General features: G+C 45.5%; 1 protein-coding gene across 5 annotated transcripts in view; it reads right to left on the bottom strand.

Annotated features, from left to right (window-relative positions):
- TNKS (tankyrase) overlaps positions 1 to 23,373 on the bottom strand; it is a 216,500-nt gene that overhangs the window by 146,912 nt on the left and 46,215 nt on the right. For all 5 annotated transcript variants that reach the window (XM_020976782.2, XM_078148240.1, XM_078148241.1 and 2 more), the window contains exon 3: positions 3,491 to 3,586. In XM_020976782.2, the coding sequence (XP_020832441.1) occupies positions 3,491 to 3,586 (96 nt within the window). The remainder of the gene's footprint in view (positions 1 to 3,490; positions 3,587 to 23,373) is intronic.

The following is a 23,373-nucleotide window of genomic DNA, read 5'->3' as shown; positions in this document are numbered from 1 at the left end:
CTCAGGAGGCTGTGTCACTGCCTCCAGACTTAACGGCGTGCCAGCAAGGCAGGCTCTTTAAGAGCTTATGTTCTACCGGCAAAACCTTCAAGAACCAGGTCACTTCCACACCCCAATGAGCATCACAGGAAGACTTTTACAAAAGCCCCATTTCAATATTAGTTTTTGTGTAAGAGCTAACAACAGAGCAATACCTTTCTGTTTGGCAGACTTCATAAATGCTTTATTTAGATTCCTTCTAAACAATAACACAACTGATTATTATATTTCTAGTCTACCCTCCAGTCAGCTGTCAAAATGATCAGTCATCCTATTTAATAAGCTCCAGTGGCTCCCCATTATGTCCAAGATCAAATAAGCCCTTTGTGACAGTACTGTGCCCTCCCACCGCTCCAGTCTTCTTATACCTTACTCTTTTCCATGTGCTCTACAATCTGCTGGTCCTCACATACACCGGTCCATTTCTGACTCTGGGAAATGTTCACTGTCTCCTGCTCCTAGAATACTCTCCCCTCCTCACCAGTCTCAGCTAAAATCCCACCCTCTGCAAGAAGCCTTTCCTGACTCCCCTTTAATGCTTATGCTTCCCTCAAGATCATCTAATTTACTGTAAATATCTCATTTGTATGTTGTATTCCCCCATTAGACTGTGAGCTCGTTAAGAACAGGAACTTTTTTGCCTTTCTCTGCATCCCAGGGCTTAGCACAGTGAGTGGCACACAACAGGCACTTAATAAATGCCAGCTGACCACGACAGAAGAGTTCTACGCTGTGGGTTCCCCTTAATGAGAGCATACCTATTACCATACACATGTTTAGCTAATGCAAAAACAAACACACAGAGAAGTAAATCCTCCCAAGAAGGGTGAAATATCATGAGGAACCAAGGAGGGAAGAAAACACACGTTTGTTGTGCGCCAGGCACTGTGCTAAGCACTTCACAAATACCTCTTTCGGTCCTCAAAACAACAGGAGGTAGGTGATATTATAATCCCTATTTCATAGTTGAGGAAACTGAGGCAAACTGAGGGTTAAGGGACCTGTCCAAGGCTACACAGCTAGTAAGTGCCTGAGGCTGATTTGAACTCAGGTTTTCTCGACTCCAGGGACAGAGCTCTATCCACTGGGCCACCTAGCTGCCTTAACAGAAGCATTAACATATCTGAGGAAGCTTCCCACGGGGAAGGCATCAGACTAAAGTGTAAACTGGCAAGGCCAATCAGAAGTGCCAGAACTGTGATCTACATCAGAGATTACAAACCTTTAAAGGTGAAGTACACGGAAGTGAACCTAAACCACGTCACGCTGGTCACAGGATGGAAAATTCATACCTCTCTGAGTGTTTCCAGTATAGTCTTCACAATGGTACTTGTGGCCTGGCGCAGAATGAAGAGAAAAAATGCTATTCTCCATGGGAAAAGATGGGCTGATGCAAGGAACCATATACATTCCAAAATATTTTGGACGTACACACAAGTCCATGATCAGTCATGGGACTACACAGTCCATTACTAGTATACTTTCTATTCTAATAAGCTCTCTGTACATGCGATTTCTCTCATCCTATAATCTATACTTTAAGTATAGTACCCTGCATGGGCCGAAAGGAAAAAAAAGAAAAGGTTGCCAATTTCCAAAAAGTCAGCTTTCACAACATAAGCATTGCAGCCTAAGCATAAGCATCATTACTAAAAAGAAGTCCTATCCACAGTGGTGCCAAACTCCCAATAATCCACCCATAACGATCCTTGTGGGCCACATGCGGACTTAGTTTTAAAATGGCATGTTGTCTATTTTGATCCTATTTTCATTCACTTTGTTGAACATCTCCCAACTACATTATCGTCTGGTTTCGGCTACAGTGGAGGGTTGCTGTGGGCCGTGCCTGCTTTAGAACACAAGTTTCACAAACGTGACTTCTACCTTTGATAAGCTCCCCCTCTCTGGGAGCCATTCCTGCCAAAGGGATCACCCCTAAAAACAACATGCAGAGAAGTTAGAAAGAAGAAGACACTAAGCTCTGAGGAAACAAGTCTAACTGCAAAGAGCTGGCATAAACCAGAATAGACTAATCTCACATGGGGGAAGAAGGGAAGAGGGAAGGAGACGGGCCCAAGGACAGGAAGAGGAAGAGAACAAGGCGGAGAGAGCCCTGGGAAATGTCTGCAAGCTGAGTCCTTTCTGAGCCTAAGAAAGCAGAAAGCCAGGACTGGTACTGACAGTGAGGTTCCATATTTGTGAAACGGTGTTCTCCCTTCGCAAGACAACAATCCCGGACTCCAGGATTTCTTCAAGGTTAGTACCTAATGCAGGCCTGAGGTTTTTAAGTCTCCCTACTGAAATTTCACCTTTTTATTTAAATCCCTTCTACCTTACCACAGTTAAGCAGCTTTATTTATCAAGCGTGTAGCTTGATCATTCAACCTCTTGTTAGCTGAGAAAAATGACAATGCTCTGAATTAGCAGAGATTATGTTCGTTTTATCCCAGCAGGAGGCTAGCTTTTGATGTGAGGCATCAAACTCGTGCATTTTCAGAGCCTCTTACACAGACCTGGGCTAGTCAGCTGAGCATCTCTGTTAAGGACACACAGCACATGCTCAACTTGCCAAAAACAAACCCAAGATTTATTTTCTTCCAAAGGCATACATCTGAAAAGGACCTGAATCTGTTTAATTTCATATCACCTACATAAGCCGATCCTGCCAGCACTGCACTGGCACAGAGCCAAAACAGAAGGGCCACCACAGGCGGAAGAGGGCAGAGGCAGGAGGAGACGGAGCGGAGGACCACAACCAAAACAGGGCCAATGCAGCACTCGGGGAAGGAAGACGACTGCTCCGGCTCCAGCGGCTCACAGCTTTGCCCTGTCTTCTTCTCTGGTTAGCCATTTCTCTTAATAAACTGCTATTTAATAAGTGCTGGATTGCTATTAATAATAATAAAATCGCTATTTAAGACTATCATTCTTACTAAATCAGAGCATCTAAAGACAATCTCCTGCCTGACAATGCTAAACAGCACAGAAGACACCAGAGGGGGGTGGGGTAGGTATCCCTGGACAAGCAGCAACATTTTTTTTTTACTTTAATCACTCTACGTAGTAGGGCAGCAGGCTGCTTTCCTATCAAAACTACTTTTCTAGTAATACCAATGTCCTTGCTTATTCAACAGCAAAGGTCTTAAGGGGGATGGAAATCCAAACCATAGAAGAAAACGCAGTGAATAATGAATGGCATCGCTGCCTGATGCCACAATGCTCAGAAATAAGTGGAAGAAGTAATTTGTGCCTGCAACAGCACAGCAATTAATGACTGGTCACCCTTCAAAAGTATAACAAAAACCAGACGAAGGAAAAGGATCCATCTGTGTGTGGCTTTGTCAGTGAAAGAGAATGAAATCCAACCAAAAAGCTGGGCTGACCATGTACAGCCTCCCCCCTCTGCGAGCCCCGGGCTGACTCGAAGCCGCTCGGTCCCAAATGCTCTTACCTGTGAGGACAGCTTTCGCCGAAGGGTCTGCCAGGTCCAGGGCCGATTTGCCATCAGTGTTGCGAATGTTTGGATCAGCTCCGTGCTGCAGCAGAACTGTGCAGGGAAAGCAGAAACAGTCTCTTACCTCAGGGACACACACGCTATGGACTGTTAAGTGTCTCCTCGGCATGGTGTGGGCAAACACATACATTGCACAATCTTCTGCTTTCCCTCTTTCTCTGTGTTACAAAAAGCACTGCAGCAGACATTCCTCTCTAGAGTAAAGCTAAGTTGGCCACTTCAGGTCCAGTGAGATCACGTGACTCGCCATGGCAAACACCAAGGCAGGAGATGCTGCTACGCCCGCCTCGGCTCCCTCACCTCCACAAGCTGGACGGGCTGTGCTGTACAACCTGACTCATGCTGTGAAGCCTGCTCCCAGGGAGCCGGCTCCAGCTGCTTCACTACCTCTGTGGAAGCTTCGTTAGTGATCAATTTCCAAACACTTCCTCCCTCCCCCCACCCCACCCAGAACAGCCGTAGCGTGGAACAAGCTTTTCTGTGGTTCACGGCTCGCACGTGGAACTTGATATAACACGCTGGCCTGCATCCAAGAAGTTTAACAGACAGAGAACTAGATGCTTCCCAGGCCCCTGCAGCCCGGCTGCAAAAGGGTGGCTGCCTTTTCAAATATTCTTTCCTTCCAAAATGTTTGTGTACAAAATCCAATTACTGTAAAGAATACTAAAGAGCCTGCTGCTCAACTGCCCACCCAATGGAAACCCACTACGGGAAGCTGTTAGATGTGGAGGTGCCTCTAAAAACAAGTCAAGTAAAATCCAGACGTACCCTCTTATCTCTTAACAAGCAACGGTTCTTTCTGTCTGAAAAGAAGTTATCACAGGCCACCTTAAGGAAGACACAGTTCAATCACAAAGAGAAATGAAGACAAATTGTTATTACTGCTAGTAGGAATAAGAGTAACTCCCGTTTGAAGATCAGTCAAGCGCTTCATTTACATTCATTCGATCACAACAGCCTCGTGACTGTTAGATAACTATCCCCTTAATTTTATAGGCGAGGAACCTGACAATCAGAATGCAGCTGTCTTACAGCAAGTATCTAAGACCAAATCCAGCTCCAAGTCTTGCTGACTCCAAATTTCACGCTCTATTTATTATTCTACCTTGCCTCTCTTGGTGGGGATAGCTCGGTCAGTTAAAACAAGACAATCGTGGGAGTCTTTTGGATGAGAAACAAGAGAATTTACCATTTCCACTGTACTTTAAAGCATTAGATTCAAACAAAGCAGAAAGTTTACTACCTACTGACAAATTCAATCACTAATAAAAGGAGAAAATTTTGGTCCTCTCCTAACATTCCAAGAGCTGTGAGCTAGGGCTACCCCAAGTTTTTTTCATCAACACCACCATTCCAAAACACCACCTCCCCTCTAACGGCATCCAGACAATAATCTTCAAGGATTATCAGATGTCAAGAATTTAGGCACTGGAGAAAAACAGCTCCTTTTCTTAAATATTACAAAGCTCAATGCATGTACACAGACAGAGCTGAACATAGCAAGGGCTCCCTAAGTATCATTAAGTCTTTGAATATATGAATGTTCATCTCAAATATCTGTTCTTGAATCTGCATGAAGAGGGATGTTGAGGTAGGACACTAAGCCCTTCCGTATGCGATGTGAAACCAACGGGATGTGTAACTTTGGCTGGCAGCACCCACGAGACAGCCGTGGCCAACACAGGCACAGAGGGGGCATACCAGCTCACTCTTGCCAAGCACATCAGTATCCTTTTCCAGACAGGTAATGTAAGCAAACCCAACACACAATAAAGAACCTGAGATTAAGCTACTAAGTCTGTACCACAAGGAGAGCAAAGGAAAAAGGAAAGGACCCATATATACAACAACATTTACAGCAGCTAGCTCTTTCTATGGTGACAAAGAACTGACAACTGAGGAGAGGCCCATCTACTGGGGAATGGCTGAATGGCGTGATTGTGATGGAAGATTGTGCTATAAGAAATGACAAGCAGGATGTTCTCAGAAAAACCCAGGAAGACCTATATAAACTGATGAAAACAAAGTGAGCACAACCAGAAGAACAATGAATACAGTAACAGCAATATTGTATGATAACCTACGAAAGACTTACTAGTAACTCTGATCAACAGAGCGACCCATCACAACTCCAAGGGACTCATGGCAAAAATGCTACTGTCCATTTCCAAATGGAGAGCTGATGGACTTAGACTGAAGACGGATGCGTATTTTTTCCTTTATTTTTTTGCTCCCTTCCCCCTAAACAGGACTAATAAAGATGTTTTGCAGGACTTTATATGGATAAGGAGTCCCATATTTCTTGACTTCTCAATGGGTGAGGGAGGGGTAGAGAAAGGGAGCAAATTCGTAACTGAAAATAAATTATATTTTTAAAAAAGAACTTTAGAATAGTTCTTTAAATTACTTAGCTAAGTCTTATTAAATGCCTGAACAATCGTAATTTTTCTTTTGCTACTAAAAAAGCACATAACTAGGATAAGTTGCCAATGAAGTTAATCTTGTTAACAGGTCTTGTACTTGGGCTCAACAAAATCACCTCTACGACTGTAAGATGGGTCAGTCCTGGATGGGCAGCAACTACTCTGAAAAGGATCTTGGGGTCTGAGTGGACTGCAAGCTCAAGGAGTCGGCTGTGTGATGCCACAGCCCACAAAGCTCATGCACACTGGGGCTGCAGAGAAGAACACAGGGGTCGGGAACAGAGAGATCCTCCTATGCTTCACCCTTGCTGGACCTCCACTGGAGGCCTGGGTTCAGCTCTGGACACCTTGGACATGACATAAAGGACACTGATCAGTGGGAGAGCACCCAGGAGAGCAACCATAACGACGATCAGTTGAAGGAACGGCACACACCGAGCCTGCAGAAGAGAAGACGAGGGGGAACCAAGAGCTGTCTTCATGCCGTTCACTACATGAAGCCTTTGAAGGACTGTTCAGGAAGTGGGGCCGAACGAGCTCTGCAGGGCTCCAGGCAGAAAGGCCAACGTGGGCTTGATGCCAGCAGTGACACCCTGACCGCGACAGCTGTCTGCGCCTGGCCCAGGCTGCCTCAGGCAGTGGCGGGCTCCTCCAGCACACGCGGGCTGGCTGTCATAGGTGGGGGACTCCTCTGCGAGGAAGGTCCAAGGTCCTCTCTAGTTCTCCAATTTTGTCATTCTGTGATAAAACGAAAAGCACAGGACCCAAAGGAAGGTATACACTTTCCTTTCCTCATCAGTGAAATGAACAGGGTAACATCTAAGTCATCTGCCATCTCTTAGAATTCTGTATATTCATCACGGATTGAACAGGCAGAGCGAGCCTTTCCAACGTACACTTTTCCCCCTGAAAATAACAGAAACCCCATTCTTGTGTCTAGCAAACGTTACTACCCAGGACATTAGACTCTGCCCCCAGCCCCCTCCCCATCCCCACCGAGTAGTGTGTGCCCCGGAGGGCAGCTGTTGTCTAAAAATCAATTCCTCCGAAAGGGGAAGATGCTCACTGAACAGCATCTGCTCCCAGGACACTCTCAGAAAGTCCCCACAGCTCAACTGAACAGACAAATAAACACTGTTCCTCGACCTTTTCCAACACAGAATCAATGCCATAATGGGCCAGAGAGGGAAGAAGAAACCTGTTTCACTTCAGTGCCATTTTAAAAACAAAAACAAACCACGGGGAGCTAAGCCAGGCAAGGCAGGGCAGGACAGACTACCTCAATGAAGTCCTGCCAATGGATCTCCCAAGAGCAGACACTTCAAGCACCTTCCTCCTTCTCTCCATCCGGAGAAATAGCAATTTTGCCCAAAACCTTCCCAGAACAGCAGCAGGACACAGGCTCCAAGACACCTGTCAGGCATCGAGGACAGAAAGGTGCACCTGCTTTCTGTTCAGGCAGATCAAGAACAGACACTGATTCGACTCTCCTGAGCCTGGAAAGGGAGGCAATGACAACTGCTAACTACTCTGACTTATCACTGGTGCCTAAAAAGATACTTCAGCTGCCATAATCGGGCCACATTCGATTCCTTAGTACCACAAACTAGCCACATGGCTTGGGAGACCTGTCACTTCATCGCCACGAGGCTCAGTTACAAGGAGGTCTCACTGTGTACCCCTAAGATCTTGTGAAACTCCTGCTAATGCTTTAAGACACCCAAGAAGCCTCAAAGGTCAGATTTACAGAATTTGGAGACCAGGGTCTCACTGCTGTATGTCCACCACAGTCTGCCAGAGTCTTTCAAAGTTGGAAGGGACTGTTGAGGCCATCGAATCTAACGCCCTCCTCCCAGAATGAACAGGAAACCCCAAGGACACAGTCCAAATCAAATGGCCAACTGATCTTTGCTAAAAGACCTCAAAGTGAAGGGAAAGCCATCTCTCTCCCTTTGCCTTTGCGGACAGCTCTAATTGTTCAGAATTTTTTCCTAACATCAAGATGAAATTGGTTTCCGCAATTTCTACCCAATGCTCCTTTTTCTTTCCTCAAGGATCAGAAAGAACGAAAGAAAGAAAGAAAGAAAGAAAGAAAGAAAGAAAGAAAGAAAGAAAGAAAGAAAAACCAAGGCAACCCTTTTAATACTAGAAGACAGCTATCAATCCCTTGGCCTTCCCCCATCCCCCAGTGCCAAAACTGTTCTTTTCCTAACTAAAAATATACTCATTTCCTTCAACTGTACTACTTATGGCATATGCCTTATACACAGACTATAAGGAAAATTAAGTGCTCCAGAATCGATGTTTTTAAATTGTGGTGCTAGAGAAGACTTTTAAGAGTCCCTTGGACAGCAAAGAGATTAAATCAGTCAATACTTAAAGAAATTAACTCAGAATACTCATTGGAAGGACAAATACTGAAGCTTAAATACTTTGGCCACATAATAAAAAGTGGGACCAGGGGCAGCTAGGTGGCACAGTGGATAGAGCTGTGGCCTTGGAGTCAGGAGGACGTGAGTTCAAATCCAGTCTCAGACACATGACACTTACTAGCTGTGTGACCCTGGGCAAATCGCTTAACCCAATTGCCTCTTTTAAAGCAAAAAAAAAAAAAAGAGAGAGAGAGAGGCCTCATTGGAAAAGACTGATGCTGGGAAAGACTGAAGGCAAAAGAAGAAAGGAACAGCAGAGGATGAGATGGGTACAGAATGCCATGAAAACAACGAACTTGAGCTTGGACAGACTTTGGGAGACAGCGGACAGTCCATGGAGTCACAACTAGATGACTGAAGGAATGGCCAACAGCTATAAATGAGCAAAGAGCTTAGAACACAATATTCCAGAAGCCAAAGGATATAGGCTTACAACCACAAATAACTTATTAACAAAACTAGGCATCACCCTACAGGAGGAAAAAACGGATCTATAATGAAATAGAGGACTTCTAAATATTCCCAATGAAAACCCCGGCACTACACAGAAACTGTGAAATACAGACATACAAGTCAACAGCAACATGAAAAGGCAAATGGAAGTGCTCTACACAAAGGCCCCAAAAGGAACAAACTCTTTACATTCTAATATGGAGAGCTGGCACATGTGCCCCGCTTAAAACCCTGTCAGCACTGGGGGGCAGACAGGAAGAATAATTAGACTGAAGGCCTGGAAACAGTTCTTCTATGTCTTGTACTTAAAAGAAAGATGGAAAGGAAAGAGGAATACACCGGGTAAGGTGGGGGAGGAGGGAAATAGGAAAGTTAAAGAAAATTATCTCACATAATTGGAACATACAAATGGAAATATAAAGAAACAAAGAAGAAGGGATGGGGGAAACAGTTGACACTTGAACTTCACTCTCATCTGAACTGGTCAAAGGAGGGAAAATACACACACACAACTGCATGTGGAAATACATTTGATTCAACAGGAAACCAGGAAAGAAAAGGGGGGAAAGAGAATAAAAGAGAGAATAGAATAAGGAAGAGATTGGTCCTAAGCAAAAACAAACTCTAATTATGTACAGAAATATTTACATTATCTCTTTCTGCAGTGACAAAGAACTGGAAATTGAGGGAGTGCCCATCAGTTGGGGAATTATGGTATACAGATGTGATGAAATACTACGTACCATAAGAAATGATGAAAGAGACGATTTCAGAGGAAACTGAGAAGATTTGTATTAACTGATGAGTGAAGTGAGCAGAACCAGCAGAACCATTTACACCACAACAACAAAACTGTAAAGACAAACAGCTTCGAAAGATTTAGGAACTCTGATCAGTGTAATGACCAAGCATGAATCCAGAGGCCTCATGCTGAAATATGCTACGCCCCTCTGATTGAGGGGTGAAGGACTCAGAATGCAGATGAAGATTTTTTTTTTAAACACGGCCAACGCAGGAATTTGTTTTCCTTGACATGTTTGTTATGGGTTTTGTTTCTTTCTCAAAGGAGGTGAAGCAGGTTCCAGGAGGAAAACAAGGTTGATTTTCATTGCCTGAAAACAGTAAGATTTAATTTTAAAAAAAAAACTGCGCTCATATCTTCAGTCCATTTCATGAACACTCATCATCTGCCCACGTTAGTGATCAGTGCCATCTGCACTGAAAAACTTCCAGAAGGTGGTGCACCCTGTCACAATATATCTTGCCTTCTTCTGATAGCAGAACATAAAGGAGCACCTCGGATGCCCTAATCCACTGGGTAAAGCTGATCCTCCAGACAAGATTCCAAGAAGAGCTAGCCTTCCTCTTCACACCACCCTGTCTACTTCTTAGAGGCATAGAAAAAGCTGTGTTTCAGGAGCCAAGGTGTTCTCCCCTTCAGTGCTACGCACTCCCAGAGGGCTACACATGGAGTCCTGGCGGTACATTAGAGTGGCTGGCATTGCCTTACTTGGTCAGTCTATACACATACACACACCACACACACACACACACACACACACACACACACACACACACACACACACACACACACCCATGACTGGGGGGCTGGGAGAGTTACTATTATTGAGAATCTTTCTGATCATGCTCAGTATAGCTCAGGGGAAAGAAGGTCCTGGGCCAAGTCACTATCCTGCTATATTTAGATTCTCTGTAGACTACTGTGCAGGTGAACTGTTTTTTTTTTTGTAACTTAATAAAAGTATTAGGACATAAGTTCATCAGTATACTCAGTGAAAATAGGACAATGCCCACTATCTACACAACAGGGATGGTGGTTTTGATTTCTTCCATTAGGTCTCTGTATTTTGAAAGGTTTTCACTGCATGTGGTTTGCAGAATGAACACTCAGCACGGTGACATCTATTGAAACTATTGTTAAATTGTGAATAGATCCATTTTTATGGACCTGAATGTTTGGAAGGGACTGGTGGTACCCTTATTCAAAAAAGGGTAGTCTGGAAAAAGGGTGGATTTAGGGGAAATGATGAGTTCCATTTTGGACACATGGCATTTGAGATTCCTCTGGATGATACCATCCAACTGCAGATAATGCAGGTCTGGATATCAGGAAGGAGACGAAGCCTCATTATCTATGTCTAGAAATCACATAAAGATATTAATTGACCTCATGAAAGCTGGCGAGGTCATTAGGAATGTAGAAAATAAAAAAGGAAGAGGTTGCAGACTAGAGCCTTGGCATACTCTTGGTACTCTGAGGTTAGGATACAGATGATGATCCAGCAAAGGAGACAAGGGTCAGACAGAAGGAGGGAAACCAAAAGACATGTTGATAAGATGACAGCAAAGCCTGCTGCCAAGAGGAGAAACAAGAACATGGATCTCCCAGGCCTTTTACTTGGGGGAAGGAGGGTGGGGGGTGCATGCATGGAATACGTATAAGATTTTCCCCAATGTGTTGACTGGCTTGGTCGAAGATTATTCTTTTAGTCGCTTCTTCCTTTTTTTTTTTTTAAACTAAGGGATGGCTTGGGGGAGTGGTAAAAAACAAAAGGGAGATATGTAGGCTATGTAAAAAACAAAATTTCAATGAAAATCTATTGAAATAAATAACAAAAGCAGAGAGATAGGGAAAGGGAGAGAAATGGAGAGAAAGTGGAAAAGAAGAGCAGAACAGAAAGAAAGAAAGAAAGAAAGAAAGAAAGAAAGAAAGAAAGAAAGAAAGAAAGAAAGAAAAGAGTAGATATGACTGACAAATAAAGAGATATAGCTAACTTGAATGTTACATGGGTCTTGTGAAATAAGATTCTTTCTTGAGGATTTGCCTTGACCCTGATCACAAGGAATCCTAAGGGCAGAGTCAGGACTCAAACCTGATAGAACCCCAAAAGAGGGAAACAACATTCATTTGCAACGAGTCAGGGTCAATTAGCATTTATTGAGGGCCTATGTGCTAAGCCCTGTAAAGTTGAATCCAAATACAGAGCAGCTGGCTTCCAATCACTGTTATTTAGATGTATGTGACTTTGCCCAAGTCACTTAACCTGTCTTGGTCAAATGAGGGTTGGCATAGCCAACCTTCAAGGGTCACTCTGGCTCTAGCTCTGTGATTCTGTTTATTTTCATCAAAATCAATTTAGTAATTAGTAACCTGTTCTTTAATCTGAGTCATTTTATTTAGTAGAGCACTATAGTTAACGTATTTAATATCATTTACCTAATACAGAAGGAGTATTCACTCTCTGCTAACCTTTCTTCTCACTTTACCAACTGCCTTTCAGCTGGCTGGAACTCGATGTCCTGTATACAGGTCACGCTTAACAAGTCCAAAGCAGAACTCATTCTCTTTCCCCTTAACCACTCCCCCCAACATTCTCTATTACTTTCTAGGACACCACCATCCTCCCAGTCCCTCAGGCTCCCAACCTAGGAATGAGTCATCCTGGATACCTCACTGTCTCTCACCCCTAGATCCAAGTTGTTGCCAGGGCCTGTTGATTTCACCCTGGCAACATCTCTCTTCTGATATTACCCTCACCCTACCCCCACCCTCAGACCCTCATCACCTCCCCCAAGATACTGCAATAGCAGCTGGGGGAATCTGCCCGCCCCAAGGCTCTCCCCACTCCAGGCCATCCTCCATTCAGCCGCTACAGTGATTTCCCTAAAAGCGGAGGTCCAACCATGCCTCTCATACAGAGAGAGAGAGAATTTAGAAGGGTTAGGGAAGGCTTCCTGTAGAAGGTGGGATTTTCATAAGAACTAAAGGAAGCCAAGGAGGCCAGCAGGCAGAGAGGAGGAAGTGGACTATTCCAGGCCTAGGAGACGGCCAGAGAGAATGGCTGGAGCAAGATGGCGTCTTGTTCGTGGACCAGCCAGGAATTGAAGAGTACATGTCAGGGAGTACAGGATAAGAGGCCAAAAAGGGAGGAGCAGAGAGGTCATGAAAAGCTACGGGCACCAAAGATAGCGTTTGGTATTTGATCCTGGTGGGGGGAGACCCTGGAGTTTACTGAGCAATGGGACAACACGAGCGAACCCGTACTTTAGGAAAGTCCTTTTGGTGGCAGAACAGAGGATGGACTGGCAGAGGGAGCCTGGGGGGAGGGGGGGGCCCTGCCCCAGGGTGGCCGCAGTGTCAGAGGAAAGATGGGGCCTGTCTGTGAGACGTAACACAACAGGCAAAGCAGGTGCTATTATTATCCCCAATTTACAGATGAGCAAACTGAAGCCCACAGAGGTCAAGTGATTTGCTCGGGATCCCAAAGCTCGTAAGTGTCTGAGATGCCCTCTGAAGGCAGCTCTTCCTGACTCCAGGCCAGCGCTCTATCCATCGTAGCCCCCCCCCTTCCCCCGCCTGCACCACCTACCCACTGGGAGGAGTAAAGTCAATGCTGTTACTGACCCTGGACGGCCGTGCCAATCAACCAGCTGCCCCAATCAAGCATCCGAAGCACTTACCAGATACTGCCCTGGACCGTGCGGGGCGCTATGCTAGGGTTACAAATACAATACGCGACCCAACCCGGCCAAGGAACTTCAACCGATGCAGGAAACAGAAAAGGTCAAGATGAGAACCTCCAGAACAAATCCAGAGAAAGCTACAAAGCAGTTACTCTCCCCCCGGCGTCTCCCTGCCTGGGAGCGGAAGGGCAAAAAGGGCCCCAAGGAGAGTGCCTTGCGGGCCAGGACCCCTGTCAGGCAGCCACCTGAGATCTCCTCTCACCTTTCAAAATGGCGAAGGTGACAAATGATGGAGGAGTCGCCACAAGAGGAGCTGAGGATTTATTAAGGATTTTTTCTTCTGTGCCAGGCATTATGCTAAAGCAACAGGAATACAAAGAAAGGCAAAAGAGAGCCCCACCCTCGAGAACGCAATGGACAAGTCAACATGCCAACAACTCTGTACAAGAAACAAGATACAGACAGGATGTATCTTCCCTGAACAAAGGGAAGGACCCAAGATGTTTCAGGCAATACCCTCATCCCAGCGGGATCTGAGCGTCCCTCGGGCGCAGCCCCACGAGCCCTAGAACACACTAGACTATCTCTCTCTGCTATGGCCTGAAAACCACAGTGCAACTTGCGTCCTTTTCCTCTCCCTTCTCAGTCCCATTCTGGGGGCTCTGAGTCCCTACTACTGTTTGAGGCAGAGAACGCACAGCAGCTAGGCTATGCCGGGCTAGAGGTGGAGGCTCTAACCCCAGGAAAGGAGCTGACAGGTCATCCTGATTTGGAGCGGTCAATCCCGGTCCCACTGCAACTCCCTCAACATGTCAGTGGGCTCCTTTACCTCTCTTCCATTGTCCTCCACCATCCCCCCCACTTCTTTGGGTGGCCCCAGCTACCCACTACAATCTTCCCTTTTGCACACCAAATAAACAGACCCTGAACTCTCCATCTCACTTGATTTACTCATCTCATTCTTGTGAGAAAGCCCTTTAGTCTCAGTAAAGGATTCACTATCTTCCCAGACACTCTAATGGTGACCAGCTCCATCATTTATCACTTCTGCCATTTTGAAAGGTGAGAACAAATCTTAGAATGTTTTTAATTTTTTTTTTTTTATCATTAGTGACTTCAAGCAATGTCACGTGGTTACTCTAAGGTTGTGACTGTTTCTTTGAAAATAAATGCACGCACCAAGATGTATCCAGGAACTGTATGAATCCAGTCATAAAACACTCCCTGCCCCTGTCCCCCGAAATAAAGGCCAATTGAAATAAGTGGAGAAATAATAACTGCTTCGAGGTAGGCTGAGCTGATATAATAAAAATGACAGTACTAGCTAAATTGATTTAGATATTACGAGCTGGAACTATCAACAGAGTATTTTATTAAGCTAGGGAAAAAAAGAAATCCATATGGAGGAATAAAAGCTCAAGAATCTCCAGGGTAATAATGAAAAGTGGCTCGAGGCTCTATCAGTATCAGTACTGCACTATGACAAAGTAGTCATTAAAACAGTTTGGTACTAGTTTACTGGTTTAAAAAAGAGAGGCTGGGGGCAGCTAGGTGGCTCAGTGGATAGAGCACTGGCCCTGGATTCAGGAGGACCTGAGTTCAAATCCAGCCTCAGATACATAACACTTACTAGCTGTGTGACCCCGGGAAAGTCACTTAAACCCCACTGCCTAGCCAAAAAAAGAAAGAGAGGCTGATCAGGAAAGAAGACAAAGTAGCACAATGTTTAATAAACCCAATGAGAGGGCACGGAGAAGAGATATACAGATCTACACACACACACACACACACACACATACACACACCCCTATATACATCTTGGATAACAGACTTACCAGGCATTTGACACATGGTGGCTCCAAATCAGCTTTTTTTAAAAAATTCTATCTTCACTAACTTGTCCATTTCTGTTGCTGTTCAGTGGTTTCTCTCTCCATGACCCCATTTGGGGTTTCCTTGGCAAAGATACTGGAGCAGTTTGCTATTTCTTTCTCTAGTTCATTTTACAGATGAGGAAACGGAGGCAAACAGGCTAAGCAACTTGTCCAGGGTTACACAGCTAGTCATTATCTGAGGCCAGATTTGAACTCCTAAAGATGCCTCCGGGCTCTATCCACTGCACTACCGAGCTGACCTGACTTGTTCATACAAAACCTTTTTGGTCTTTTATAACCCAAACGTTGTGTTTGGCTCTCCCTTGGTTTGGTTAATGAATTTTCCCCTAAGATTTGTAAGAGGAACCTCTAACTTTATGTGGCATTTTCATATTCAGGTCACGAATTCACTTGGAATTTACTGTGACACACAGTATCCTTAGGAAGGGAATGGGTAAAGAAGCATCTCTACAGTGCCCGAAATGTGCCAGGCACCGTGCTAAGGACTTTACAATTATTATCTCATCTGAGCGTTACGAGACCTCTGGGAAGGAGGGGCTATTGTTATCCCTATTTCACAAACGATCAAATTGAGGCAGAGAGGGGTGAAGTGACTTACCTGGGGTCACACAACTACTAAGTCTCTGAGGCCAAATCTGAACTCAGGTCTTCTGACTCTAGGCTCACCTCTCTCTCCACTTCACCACCCAGCTGCCTTCATAGGCAGCTTGGCACAGTGGCTAGGACACAAGTTCAAATCCTCAAATACTTATTAACTTTGGGGTTTTCCCCCCACTTAATAGCTTTGTGACTCTGAGCAAGTCACTGAACTGCCTGAGCCTCAGTTTCCTTATCTGTAAAATGGGGAGGGGCTAGTCTAAACTTAATTCACTCAAAATATTTTCTACATTCCCTAAAAAGTCTTGTCAAATTGAGTCCTTTCCCCAAAGTCACTTAATTCTTGAGTTTATTAAACACTGGACTGCTGCATTAGATTGCTTCTGGGAATTACTCAGTTCCTTATACAGATCTACTTTTGTATTTTTGTTTATCAACAAGTATTTACTACTATAAGCCAAACACTGCTGGACTTTTATGGATACAAATAACATTCATGAAATTTGAAAGCAGTTTATGTTCTAATTAGTACACCCGAATATTGATAAATACTTCTTTAAAACAGCCTGAGGCCTGATAATTCCTGCTTTTCTAACCATTAATGGCTTAAAATGTATAAACCTTTGGCTCTTCCAGAGATAAGGGCAGCCTGGACCTGTGATTTCACTTTCAGAGGCACAGTGACCCCACCCCCCCTCCAGTGAAGAAAGCCCCTGCTGCAATAGGACATCCAGTGACCTTCACTCTTATGGGCTCAATAATCAAGATTATCATCAGAACAGGGCCTGAAGGTAGGAATTCACTGGTATAGGCAAACACTTGGATAAGAGTGAGGGCAGATGTTTTGTTTTGGTTTTTCTTGCTTGAAGAGTATTTATATTGGTGCAAGTCAAATATTGCCAAGTTTGGGTTTACAAAAGCAGATAAATTAGGGATGGGAGTGGGAGGATTCCATTTTACAGAAGGAGCTATAGCACGTTCCACTAAACGGTAACCCTTCTGCCCAGAGTGACAAGGACTTACTTATAGGAGCGTGCCTATTCCATGAAATGAGAGAGCCTGGACCCAACAAAGTTACCCAGCCAAGAGGCCAAAGCTGCCTGAGGCACTATACTTTGGTCCTGGGACTCTGCCTGAAAAGGCTTTCTTCACCCTCCAACAATAGGCGGTCCTTCTGGTTGGGCCCTCCTCTCTCAGCCACATGCCCCTTCGGCCTTCATGCCAGAGGTCCGAGGCATTTCGAGTGAGCGCTGCCATCACTGAGCTGAAGCTGTGGCCTGGGTTACAGACGAGGTCTTGCACGAAAACTAGATGTTAAAGTAGTCAGGAAGCCGTGCGGTCGCATGCGGAAGGCAAGCCCTCAAGCCAGCTAGAAGAAATCATGACCAGTGCGGGCTGGCAGCCACCTTCTCTGACACACAGAGTCAAGCAGGCCCGGAAAGATGAAATGATTTGCCCAGGGGGACGTGGCCATTATTGGTGAGAGGTGAGATTTGAACTTGAGCTCTCAGAACAGCTCTCTAGCTCTAACTGCCCTCCAAATGAATGTTTCTTTTTCTAGTTCTTTAAGTACTCCTTCGACAATCTACTGGCCTAGCACTAACTCTGCACTTTAGGTAGTAGCACAGTACCTGGCACACAGTAGGCATTTAAAAACGGTTTAAGACTGACTGTGTGAGAAAGGATCCCCAGCAGAACAGAGGAATTGTGAGGAAGACTTCCAAGATCTTTCGGATAGTTCCTCAACCAATCAGAAAGTGCCCCAAACATTCTGCAAAACAGCTAGTTCCTTAAGAAAGAGCCCCAGAGGCTAAACCAACTGCAACCCCTTAGTGGTCAAGGCCCGGAGCAAAGGCTTTTCTCCTCTGTGCTTGCTTACTAAGCTTACTGAATATCAACTGACACACCCTGAGGGTGGAAATAGCCACCACTTTTGAACATGGGATGGGCAGTTGAGGAAGAGTGTAGTCCAAATGAGCTGGTCCAATCCTGGCTCAAATGAGAGGGGTATGGACTTTACTAGACATTTAAAAGTTGACTCTACGTGCCACTAGGGTGCAGGTGTGCCCGCTTCTCCAGAGAAGCGTAATAGAGGCTTTCCTTCACACACTCCTGTAGCAGATTTTTGTTTCAGATTTTTCTAACAACTGACATTCTCATTCTCATAAGATCTCAACATGAACAAGAAATCTATCTTCAATTACATGTCTTCCTTCATTTTGTAAAGAGTATTTTCCAGTTGTGTTCATATGTCCTAACTGTGCTTTGCTAAGTTAATGCCTAAATGCTCTTTGCATTTTGTAGTTATTTTGAATGGAATTTCTCATCATTTCTTCCTGGTAAAAGTCTAATTTTCACCTTATTCTTATCACGACTTTTATCCTACAAAGGAGGATGCCTAAAAATTAGAGCAACAATTGAAATGCTGAGAGTGCCTCCAACATTTCAGAGATATGCCCAAGATCAATGACAGCCTCTCTGCAACGAGCAGCTGATGGAACCTGGGAAATCGGCAGGATCTGCTTACACTGACCACAATTTACAGTTGGAGGAGGAGTGTGGTGGAATGGCTATCTTTTCCTGTAGTAATGAATTATTTACTCTTCCTACATATCCTTCCTGAGGACTAAATAGATAAGGTTTCATGGATTCCCAATATTCTGATCTACTCTTTGCAAGGTAATTTGGCATTTCACTAACAGAAACAATGAGATTTTGAGGCCTATGTGTCAAATATTCTAGAACGACAGCCTCTTTTGTTTGGAGATATTCTAATGCAATTTGCTTTTCCTAGAAATCTGCCTGAGATCAGAAAAACTGAAGCTAAATGGATGCAATAACTTCTTTTCTTTTTGGCTAGGCAACAGGGTTAAGTGACTTGCCCAGGGTCACACAGCTAGTAGGTGCCTGAGGTCAGATTTGAACTCCGGTCCTCCTGACTCCAGGGATGGTGCTCTATCCACTGCGCAACCTTGCTGCCCCCTATACAATAACTTCCAAGAATGTATGTTCCTTCTGAGTCTGATCGGGCCAGCTCACATTATTCACATTTTCATAGTTAAAATATCTTCAAATCTACTAAAAAAATTTTTACACTTAGACTTTTCACTTTTCAGTCAGTCAATAAACATTTGCTAAGTGCCTAGTCTATGTGCCAGGCACTGTGCAAGGCACTGGAAATTTTCCTAGTTTCTCTTCCAAGTAATTATTCAGTAACAAAGATACATATTCTCCATGGAGCCATGAGTATCCCTCTCTTTGGGGCTAAGAAACTCAAGACGCCTCTCCTCTGCATCCTTTTACACAGGCTTCTAACCATAATCCCTCCCTTCCCTGGATTGTTCCTTCACTTACAAGTTGCTGCGGAAAAGAACATTGCTCTTTCTACCCATCTTTCCCCTGGCTCTCTGAAGGAGATATACCAGCCCCTTCCTTCAATACTACTTATGCCCTTGAAAAACATGTTTTCTCACCTTGTCTTTCCTGTCCAATAGGCTGTCTATTCCTTAGCCATGGTCCTCTTCCTGTCTCATGTCCCCTCCCTTCCACCTTGCCCTATCTCAGGAACCTCCACCCACAGCTCCCACACGGAAACGTCTATACTGGAGACATTCCACGATACACTTCTACAGCCTTTCCCCACTGCCTGGTAGCCAACCCTTGCCTACACTTCAGGGGTGGTAAAGAAACGGCAAGATCCTTTCCTCTCACATTAAAGATTCTGAGAGTCTAAGCTTGGCCTGGACACCAGAGCCTTTCCAGGCTACCTGAACTGCCATCAAGCCAGGCCCCAAAAGGCCTACGTCAGCCTGAATGCCACTTGTGGTTTTCATTCTGAGAAGGCAGGAAGAGTAGGATGCTATGTGCACCGCACTTTACAAACCTCAAAGCATTATGAAAATGGCAGCTCTTCCCAATCTCCCAAGCCCTGCACATTAGGCTGGGCTCTCCATGAGAGACTGAGGCCAACCTTGAGGCATGGGCGAAGGCTCAGGCTGATGCCAATCACTCTCTGGTTATCCTGAGCAGGTCCATTCTCAATTGGAGGCTTGATGGGAGGAAAACCAGGGGCTACTCAGGCAGGTGAGCTTCATTCAGTTGAATCAACTTGATTCGTCCTCAGTGCCTATAATGGCTGAAATCCTTCGGTCATGGCTACGTAAATAAAAGGCTTACTGTTATTGCTGAATGACCTCCAGGCATCTCATTTTGTTCTAATGTTAAACCTAACCTGCCAGGAGACTGGTCTGTGTCAGGCCTGGCCCAAACGAATGATGCGGGATTGGAAAACAAGGCACTCCTTGAATTGGAGGACAGGGCAGGCCTTCATTCTCTGAGAGATGGTTTGGTGACGGCTCCAAAGAGAGTGGTCAATCACTGTGGAGAGCGACCCTTCCCTCTTCCTGGGAAATGAGAGAGCAAACTGCCTGTAGCCCCCCAGCAAGAAGAGATCAAGGGCGTAGGCTCTGAGTCACAGCAAATTGTTCTCTGGCAGGTTGGGTGCCAGCCTAGTTATCCAAATTCTTCTCAGCTCTGTGCAACACTCAGGTTACCCCCAAAGCAGCCTGAAGGGACTCAATCTGGAGGGATTGGGAGATTTCCTCTCACCGTGGGGCTCTGCTCAGCTAGGTGTCTCGGTGGATAAACAACTGGACTTGAAGTCCTGAGGACCCGAGTGCTAATGCTACCTCACACTAGATCTGCCTTGCTGGATGTGTGACCCTGTGTGGAACTCAGCCTCAGTTTCTCATCTGTAAAAAGGAGATAACCTTAGCACCTTCATCACTGCAAAGGATCAAATGACGTAACACATGTAAAGCGCTTTGCAAAACTTGACTATGTAAATGCTAATTATTATTACTGAACTGGATGCGTTTTTTTTTTCCCTAACAGCAACTGGGGAAAGGGAATTAGCACTTACATAGCATCCATGTGCCAGGCGTCCAGCACCTCTGGTGGGAGGGCTGGGGGCCCTGTTCAGGGTTACCCACTCTCACCTGTGGCTCCAGGAAGCTGCCCATGTTCAGGAGCCACACCCCTGGTAAACCACCACTGTAGACGAGCTAAAGCAGGCTGAAGGTAACTGACAGGCCTCAAACCTTTCAGTGAGTTGGGGGTCTGGGGGGTGTCTACTCCAAGCATGTGAAGATTTTCCCCAGTAGAAGGGGTGGATAAGAACAATTTGTTGCAATGATCAATGCTCCAGCAGGCACTGGGTGCTTAGAGCTAGGTCAGATATCAAAGATGCCAAGGCCATCCACTAAATCCCAATGTTCTGCCACTGGACTTGGAGGACACAGGAAGACAGAGGTTGACAACTTTGTGCAATTCTGCTTTACTTAAATCTAATAAACTACAAGTCAAAGACATCACCAGTGGGTCACTGGTCCTCTTCAAAAATAAAGGATGAACAACGTGTCCGGGACTGTGCTAAACACTCTATAAATATTATCACAACAACCCTGTGGAATGCTATTATGTCCCCATTTGACAGTTGAAGAAACTGAGGCAAACAGAGTTTAAGTGATTTGTTCAGAGTCACAAAGCAAGTAAGTGTCTGACGTTGGATTCACACTCAAGTCTTCCTTGATTCCAGGCCCAGAACTCCACCAATTGAGTGGCTACCTTGATGATAATAATAATGATCACCATCTAATTGCCTCAGAGAAGGCTTATTGAAAGAAGAAACTTCCCAGGTTTAAGGGACTCATATCTGCATGTGTATAAGGAAGGAATTATTTGGTTTTTAATGGCTTTCTGGAAATGACAAAGCTGCTGAACCAGCAAATCCTAATTTGTACATCAAGAGAGAACTAACCAGGAGTGGCATGAGGGACATCAACAGTGAGAGAATACAAAACAAGGCAGGTTCCTAGGATTCCAGAACTGTCTAACAACTGAAGAACATGACTTCTGTTTACCTCTCTAATTTGGAATTTGAGAGGCCCACTGCAATTTTGCCACAAGGATGTTATTCTTTGTTGCAAATCACCGAGGGAGGTAAAATTCTACCCAGAAGCATGGAGGCATTTCCAAAATGGAGGATACAGACAAATGTGCCCCTAGCACCCCATTATTTAGTTAAGGGCAGGCAGTTTAAAAAGGTTCTTTCCACTCTCACCCCTGAACTATGAACTGTAAACCCCCGCACAACTGCAGATAAAGAACACCTGAAGAGCCCAGCACGTGGGCCCAAGGAGCAGTACCCCAATCACAGCAGAAACGGCATGTGTACTGGCCTAGGAGTCTGTGGCTTTCCTGCTTTCTGTATCACCTCAAGTCTTTCTCCCAGCACAGGAAGGCAGTCAGGACCCCGCAGTGAGAGTGCCCACATGACTCCTGCAGGCTACAGGAGGAATGTGCAGCAACCTTCTGCATAGCCTGGCACTTGGGCCTCCCAAAACAGGGTGAGTCAGGCCCCAGCAATGGCGGCCCAAGAGCGCTCAGGCCTATGGCAACACTGCTCCAAAACAGAGAGAAAGACAAGCCACAGCAGCAGTGGCCGTCATGCCCTAGCAGGACCCCCGTCGAACAAGCAGCAGGCTGACTTGGGGTCCCAGCAGCAGCAGACACGAGCAGGCGGCAGCTGGCACAGGCACAGGGCCCGAGATGGGGAGGCCAGCTCAGCAGCTGCCCAGGGGCACAAGAGTGGGCACGGAGATGTGCAGTGGGTGAAACTAAGTGGCCCCTCCACAATGCTGCCAGTATGATACGCAAAGTTTTTCCAAGCCTTACACATGGAGGGCCTGGAGGACCAGGCCAGGCAGCACTGTCGGCAGGAGGCTTGCTTTCTAGCAACAAGGGGCAGGTGAAAGTGTTTAACCACACACACACACACACACACACACACACACACACACACACACACACACACGTGTAAAGTTGCTCAGAAGTCTATCATGGGGCAAAGATTTTCTGTGGCTCCTCCCTACCCTACCATCCCACACAATGCACCTGGTATTCTCTGCCAGAGGAGGGCATCACTAGTGAGCCAAGGGGAACCTCCCAGACTCGTGATACGCACCAGTGACGATGCTGGAAGAGTCAGCATCTCGGCCGCAGCCCCCATATTCCTGGTGCTGCTCCTGCTTACTACCACCTTTTCATGCTGAGAGACCTAATGGCAACAGCAAAGATTTGGTACCACCCACTACACGGCCCAGATCATTTAGAACCTCAGAACCTTCTTCTGGGGACTCGGATTCAGCTACTTCAGTTTCCATTTCATCCTCTGGTGTTCCCCATATCAGGTTTCAACTTCCAGGTTACATGATCAACAAGATGTCAGACAGACACTGAGCCGCCCCAAAACAGAAATTTTGGACCAAAGATAAAGAAATTTTGTCTCCATGACTCAGGTCACCCAAAATCAAAAGAATGTTAAAAAAAAAATTCGGGAATTGATGTCTATCCTGAGCTCACTCAGCACCTTCCCCTCCATGCCACACCACAGACCGTGGGGCTGTGCCAGCCCAAGCCCACACCCTGCCTCTTTCCAGTGCCAGGGAGACGCCAGCTCCAGGCTGCAGAAGTCT

Source organism: Phascolarctos cinereus, unplaced genomic scaffold (genome assembly GCF_003287225.1).
Source record: "Phascolarctos cinereus isolate Bilbo 61053 unplaced genomic scaffold, phaCin_HiC Scaffold_9;HRSCAF=440, whole genome shotgun sequence".
In the NCBI taxonomy this organism is placed as follows: Eukaryota; Metazoa; Chordata; class Mammalia; order Diprotodontia; family Phascolarctidae; genus Phascolarctos; species Phascolarctos cinereus.
Note: the sequence above shows the minus strand (reverse complement) of the source record. Positions and strands in the feature narration are given on the sequence as shown.